The 5,961-nt window shown below is 50.2% G+C and overlaps 2 protein-coding genes across 4 annotated transcripts in view; one reads left to right on the top strand and one right to left on the bottom strand.

Annotated features, from left to right (window-relative positions):
* The first annotated feature begins 279 nt into the window (after positions 1–279).
* On the top strand, positions 280–3,535 carry si:ch211-201h21.5 (uncharacterized protein LOC555526 homolog). 2 transcript variants are annotated; one of them, XM_034530777.1, is made up of 6 exons: positions 280–394; positions 1,813–2,022; positions 2,142–2,324; positions 2,643–2,754; positions 2,932–3,068; positions 3,138–3,535. In XM_034530777.1, exons 2-6 carry the CDS (start codon positions 1,840–1,842, stop codon positions 3,498–3,500), a joined length of 978 nt encoding a protein of 325 aa, XP_034386668.1. In that variant the 5' UTR covers positions 280–394; positions 1,813–1,839; the 3' UTR covers positions 3,501–3,535. The 2 variants fall into 2 exon arrangements, with proteins under 2 accessions (XP_034386668.1, XP_034386667.1); XM_034530776.1 differs by having other exon boundaries at positions 1,777–2,022.
* A 353-nt stretch (positions 3,536–3,888) lies between these two features.
* The window catches only part of tmem131 (transmembrane protein 131), a 50,881-nt gene continuing 48,808 nt past the window's right edge, over positions 3,889–5,961 (bottom strand). For both annotated transcript variants that reach the window (XM_034530772.1, XM_034530773.1), the window contains 3 exons: positions 5,621–5,724; positions 4,733–4,881; positions 3,889–4,639 (listed from right to left, as the gene is read on the bottom strand). In XM_034530772.1, coding sequence (XP_034386663.1) covers positions 4,370–4,639; positions 4,733–4,881; positions 5,621–5,724 — 523 coding nt within the window. In that variant the 3' untranslated portion in view covers positions 3,889–4,369. The remainder of the gene's footprint in view (positions 4,640–4,732; positions 4,882–5,620; positions 5,725–5,961) is intronic.

The raw sequence follows: 5,961 nt of genomic DNA, 5'->3' as shown, positions 1-5,961 counted from the left end.
CCGGCGCGTGACCGGCAGCTCGGTACCCGTTCGAATGAAGGATCAATAGGATCGATCAGAATGAACCCGAGCCGTCCTCCTGGCGGACCGGGCGCCACTTCCGGTGCGAGGTTCACTGGACCGTACCATTCTGAGCCGCCGCGGGGGGGCGCACGTCTTAGAATATGAACAGCTTCACATTACCATGGAAACACTCGAGTTACGGAGCGGGTCAAGTACACACGTGACGTGGCTTCCTAAAGACCGCGCGCCATGTTATTATGGGATGTCTACGGTCAACATGACGTCACTGTATTTCTTAGTAAGTCCCGTTAGTGAAGCGTGGATCGAACCGACCGGATAAACGGGTTGAACCAATCGAAGCGCGGCGGCGGCTCTCTGAAGTTCACAGAAGGTAAGTCGATGTTTCCTCCGCTGCTTCCTTTGATGTTTCCTTCGATGTTTCCTTCGTTGCTTCCTTTGATGTTTCCTTCGATGTTTCCTTCGTTGCTTCCTTCTATGTTTCCTCCGCTGCTTCCTTCGATGTTTCCTTCGCTACTTCCTTCGATGTTTCCTTCGTTGCTTCCTTCGATGTTTCCTCCGCTGCTTCCTTCTATGTTTCCTCCGCTACTTCCTTCGATGTTTCCTTCGCTGCTTCCTTCGATGCTTCCTTCGATGTTTCCTTCGCTGCTTCCTTCGCTATTTCCTTTGATGTTTCCTTCGTTGCTTCCTTCTATGTTTCCTTCGTTGCTTCCTTCTATGTTTCCTTCGTTGCTTCCTTCTATGTTTCCTCCGCTGCTTCCTTCGATGTTTCCTTTGATGTTTCCTCCGCTGCTTCCTTCGATGTTTCCTTCGCTGCTTTCTTCGCTGCTTCCTTCGATGTTTCCTTCGATGTTTCCTTCGCTGCTTTCTTCACTGCTTCCTTCGATGTTTCATTCGCTGTTTCCTCCGCTGCTTCCTTCGCTGCTTCCTTCGATGTTTCCTTCGATGTTTCCTTCGCTGCTTTCTTCGCTGCTTCCTTCGCTGCTTTCTTCGCTGCTTTCTTCGCTGCTTCCTTCGCTGCTTCCTTCGCTGCTTCCTCCGCTGCTTCCTTCGATGTTTCCTTCGTTGCTTCCTTCCATGTTTCCTCCGATGCTTCCTTCGCTGCTTCCTTCCATGTTTCTTCCGCTGCTTCCTTCTGTTTCCTTCGCTGCTTCCTTCTGTTTCCTTCGCTGCTTCCTTCTGTTTCCTTCGCTGCTTCCTTCGATGTTTCCTTCAATGTTTCCTCCGCTGCTTCCTTCCATGTTTCCTTCCATGTTTCCTCCGCTGCTTCCTTCGATGTTTCCTTCAATGTCTCCTGACTCCAGGTCCACCTCTTGCTCCACCTCTTGCTCCACCTCTTGCTCCACCTCTTGCTCCACCTCTTGCTCCACCTCTTGCCTCTTGCTCCATCTCTTGCTCCACCTCTTGCCTCTTGCTCCACCTCTTGCTCTACCAAGTAGTATTTTTTCTTTTTGACAGTAAGTGGGCGGAGCTTGTGTCTCTACATCTGATTGGTTACAGTCCTCGTCTTTGGATTGGCTGGATACCCAAATACCCAATGTTCCTCAGTTAACTGTAAAGCAAAGAACACAAGCTAAATAGCTTCATACCGCCTACTAGCAACTTTAGTCCAATTAGATCCACCCACTTACTGTCTGGGCTCTCCCGAGACCTGTTGCCATGGAGACCCTGGTCAGGACCACTGAGCCACCACGTTAAGGTGGCGATTTGTGAACTCTAATAATAATAATAAACTCTATTATTGTGTCTCCTGAGAACCAAAAGCCCAACAGATTATTTTGGGATATTCAGAGCGCGCTCAAAACGATCCCGGAGACGATGGCGAAGAGGCCGCTGATCATCGACACGGACTGCGGCATCGACGACGCCCAGGCCATCATGATGGCGCTGGCGGCGCCCGACATCCGGGTGCTGGCCGTCACCTGCGTGTTCGGGAACACGTCCGTGGAGAACGTGTGTCAGAACGTTCTGAGGGTGCTCGACGTCTGTGAGCGCCAGGAGGTCCGTCTGCAGCCCCCCCCCCCCATGTTAATATAAAGGGCTCCTCTCTGGAACCAGAACCTTCATGAATAGAACACGTCTCAGTTACTAGGATATAAATCATGACCCTCCTCCTGCAGATCCCCGTGTTTCGGGGCTCTGGGGGGCCGCTGGTCGGGGCCAGCAGCCAGGCGAGGGACCACTTTGGAACCGATGGACTCGGCGACGTGTTCAAAGACCAGGACCCGCAGTGGGAGCAGAAGATCCAGAAGGAGCATGCGGTCAATGCGATGATCAGGCTGGTGAACGAAAACCAGAAGCAGGTGAGGAACTTCTCTGGGGTGTGTGTGTGTGTTTATCTATCCTGGTGGGGACCACGACAAATCAATCACGCCATGGGGACCATGAAGTCCTGGTCCTCATGGCCACGAGCATTACCTTCAGGGCGCCCAGTGGCCGTCGGTGGTATTGTGACGTGTCAACTTGCACTTGTAGGGAAAATTCCCTGTGTGTGTGTGTGTGTGTCTAATCCATGTGTGTGCGTATTTTTGTAATGTGTAAACAAACCTGCAAATCCATTACAATCTCTCAACTCGTGATGTTTTGACTGAACAGTATCTTATCTCCCCCCGCACACACAGGTCTCCCTGGTGGCTCTTGGACCGCTCACTAATCTGGCTCTGGCTGTCAGACTGGATCCAGGTTTTCCCCAGAAGCTCAAAGACCTGTTCATTATGGGTGGCAACATGGAAGGTGATGATGATGCTGGATTACTCACACACACACACACACACACACACACACACACACACACACACACACACACACACACACACACACACACACACACACAGAAAGATGAACTTCTCCTTCATGCATTAGAGCTTTGTGATTGGTTGATCATCATCAGAGGGTTCTGTGTCTCTGCAGGAAAGGGGAACGTGTCGCTGTGTGCAGAGTTTAACTTTGCGATGGACGCCGAGTCCGCCTACGTGGTGCTGGAGGACTTCCTGTGCCCCACCTACCTGGCCTCCTGGGAGTTCGCCTGCAGGAACGCGCTGACGTGGGTAAGATGCGGAAGAGGAGCTTCTCCGCCTGCAGGCTCCGCCCACTGACCGGTTGATTCCACTGTGCAGGACTTCTTCAACCAGCTGGTCAGTCAGAACGCGCCGGCGGCCGTCTTCATGAGGACCGTGACCTCCCGGTGCTGGGCCTTCTCCCAGGAGGCCTCGCGGAACAAGAGGGACGTGCACTTCGGCCCGGGCTTCGTCTCCTACGACGCGTACGCCATGGCCGCCTGCATCGACGGCAGCGTGGTGACGGAGAGCATCGAGTGCCCGGTCCGGGTGGAGCTGCAGGGCTCCATGTCCCGCGGCATGGTGGTGCTGGACCGCACCGACGAGCTGAAGAAGAGCCACAACGTGTTCGTGCTCACCAAGTGCGACGCCGAGAAGTTCAGGCGCCTCCTGGTGGAGTCCGTCAGGCAGCCGAGGAGATGAGGCGCAGTTCTGATTAAAATGAGTTATTCACGTTCTTCTGGAGTCCTTCATTTCAATTAGCTTCAGAGCTCTCCTGTCCTGGACCCTGAACGCCTCATTGCAGTTAGATGTTTGCAGGCAGAACTAAAAAAACCTCATGTGTTCATATTCATCGGTCATAACCAGCAGCAGAATATTGATGTCTAATAAAAACATTAGCAACATAGCTTAGCATTCTGCTAACAGCCTCAGGGAAGTCTCAAGCCAGACACACTGTGACCTCATCTCATTTATTAAATAACTACATTTAAAGGGATGCTCATTTTAAATATATATATTTTATCTACTGCCATATATTCTGACTTCTTTATTTGATGACATACAATATGGTAAGAAAAGAAACCAGAAGTTGTGCTGAAAACCTTTATTTAAATTAGCTGACCAATGAGGCGACGTTCAGTAGGAACTCAAAGTGTTTCATCACCAACGTGTTCTCACAGAGGGCGTTTTGGTTATTCTTCTTAAAACTAAACGTTTGGCGTTCTGAGGAAACTTATTTTTCAGATTTCAAATTCTTGGACTTTTCAAAACCAAAACGAAAGCAAAACGATGGTGAAAACATTAATACTGAACATCAGCGACGTGGACCGGACCTCTGGGAACGAGGCGGCGTCACTTTAAGAGCTAAATGTCCGCGCTGCCATTAGCATACAATGCTACCGTTAGCATAGCATGCTGCCAGCAGTCTTACTTTAGGGCGCCTGTTAAAACAAATACAAATTAAAAGTTAGCACTTCTGCCCCCCGGGAAATAAAAAGCTGCAGAGAACTAGCCGACCCGTTACCACGGTAACACGGCGTTCTCCGGTTAGAAAAGACGTCCGCTAAGTGCTAAGTGTCGGAGGAGCTGGGCCACGGCTCGGAGCTGCGCCGGCTCAGGGTCGGCCGCCACATGTTCCACGGGTTGTAGGTCCGACTCAACTCGGTGGTGGCGGCGACGGGCGGCGGCGACGGGGCGGGGACGCCGACCAGGTCGGTCAGCGCGATGGAACCGGGCGGCGGAGGGAACGGGTGCAGCGCAGAGTCCGCGCTCGTCGACCAGATGGAGCTGCCGAAGGGCGTCGAGGCCGACCAGGGGTTCCGGCCGCTGCCCAGGAGGGACTGCAAGAGACGAGGCACGATCAATAAGACCAACAACAAAACCTGAATATCACCACGGCAACACAGGAGACCGGGAGGAGGGGGGGCTCTTACGGCGGTCGGCGCCGTCGGGGAGCCGGAGCTGCTCGGCCACGTGTGCAGGGAGTCGCTGCTGGGCGTGTCCCAGATGGAGGAGGCGGAGCTAAACTCCGGCCAGCTCTGCTGAGGCTCCGAGGACTTCGGGACGTTCATCCCACTGAAAACTAATGAAACAACTCAGTTAGAAGACAGCACTGCTGTTATCATTGTTGTTATCATTGTTGTTATCATTGTTGTTATCATTGTTATTATCATTGTAATTATATGAATCACACTGAATGTGTTGCAACTCTGATGTTCATTCTGGTCACATGACATCTATTGTACTTCTGGTCACATGACATCTATTGTACTTCTGGTCACATGACATCTATTGTACTTCTGGTCACATGACATCTATTGTACTTCTGGTCACATGACATCTATTGTACTTCTGGTCACATGACATCTATTGTACTTCTAGTCACATGACATCTATTGTACTTCTAGTCACATGACATCTATTGTACTTCTAGTCACATGACATCTATTGTACTTCTGGTCACATGACATCTATTGTACTTCTGGTCACATGACATCTATTGTACTTCTGGTCACATGACATCTATTGTACTTCTAGTCACATGACATCTATTGTACTTCTAGTCACATGACATCTATTGTACTTCTAGTCACATGACATCTATTGTACTTCTAGTCACATGACATCTATTGTACTTCTAGTCACATGACATCTATTGTACTTCTAGTCACATGACAGCTAAGGTTTTTTTAGGAGTTGTTCCTGATCCGATGTGAGGTCAAAGGTCAGGAGGTCGTATGTGTACAGACTGTAACGCCCTCTGAGGACAGTGAGTGTTTGTGTACAGCTCTTCTTCATTGGTTAGCAGACACCCGTCGTACCTTTGGTCAGGTTGAAGGAGCTGTTGGGTCCGAAAGCAGAGAAGGAGTTGGCACAATGGAAGTTTGGACTCCCGGCCGAGTCGATGGGGCTCCACAGTCCAGAGCTGAGACACAGAACCTCATTATTATATTACACTGAGACACACAACCTCATTATTATATTACACTGAGACACACATCCTCATTATTATATTACACTGAAACCCACAACCTCATTATTATATTACACTGAGACACACAGGCTCATTATTATATTACACTGAGACACATAACCTCATTATTATATTACACTGAGACACACATCCTCATTATTATATTACACTGAGACACAGAACCTCATT

Source organism: Cyclopterus lumpus, chromosome 4 (assembly GCF_009769545.1).
Source record: "Cyclopterus lumpus isolate fCycLum1 chromosome 4, fCycLum1.pri, whole genome shotgun sequence".
In the NCBI taxonomy this organism is placed as follows: domain Eukaryota; kingdom Metazoa; phylum Chordata; class Actinopteri; order Perciformes; family Cyclopteridae; genus Cyclopterus; species Cyclopterus lumpus.
The sequence above is the reverse complement of the archived record's forward strand: the minus strand, read 5'-3'. Positions and strand labels throughout refer to the sequence as shown.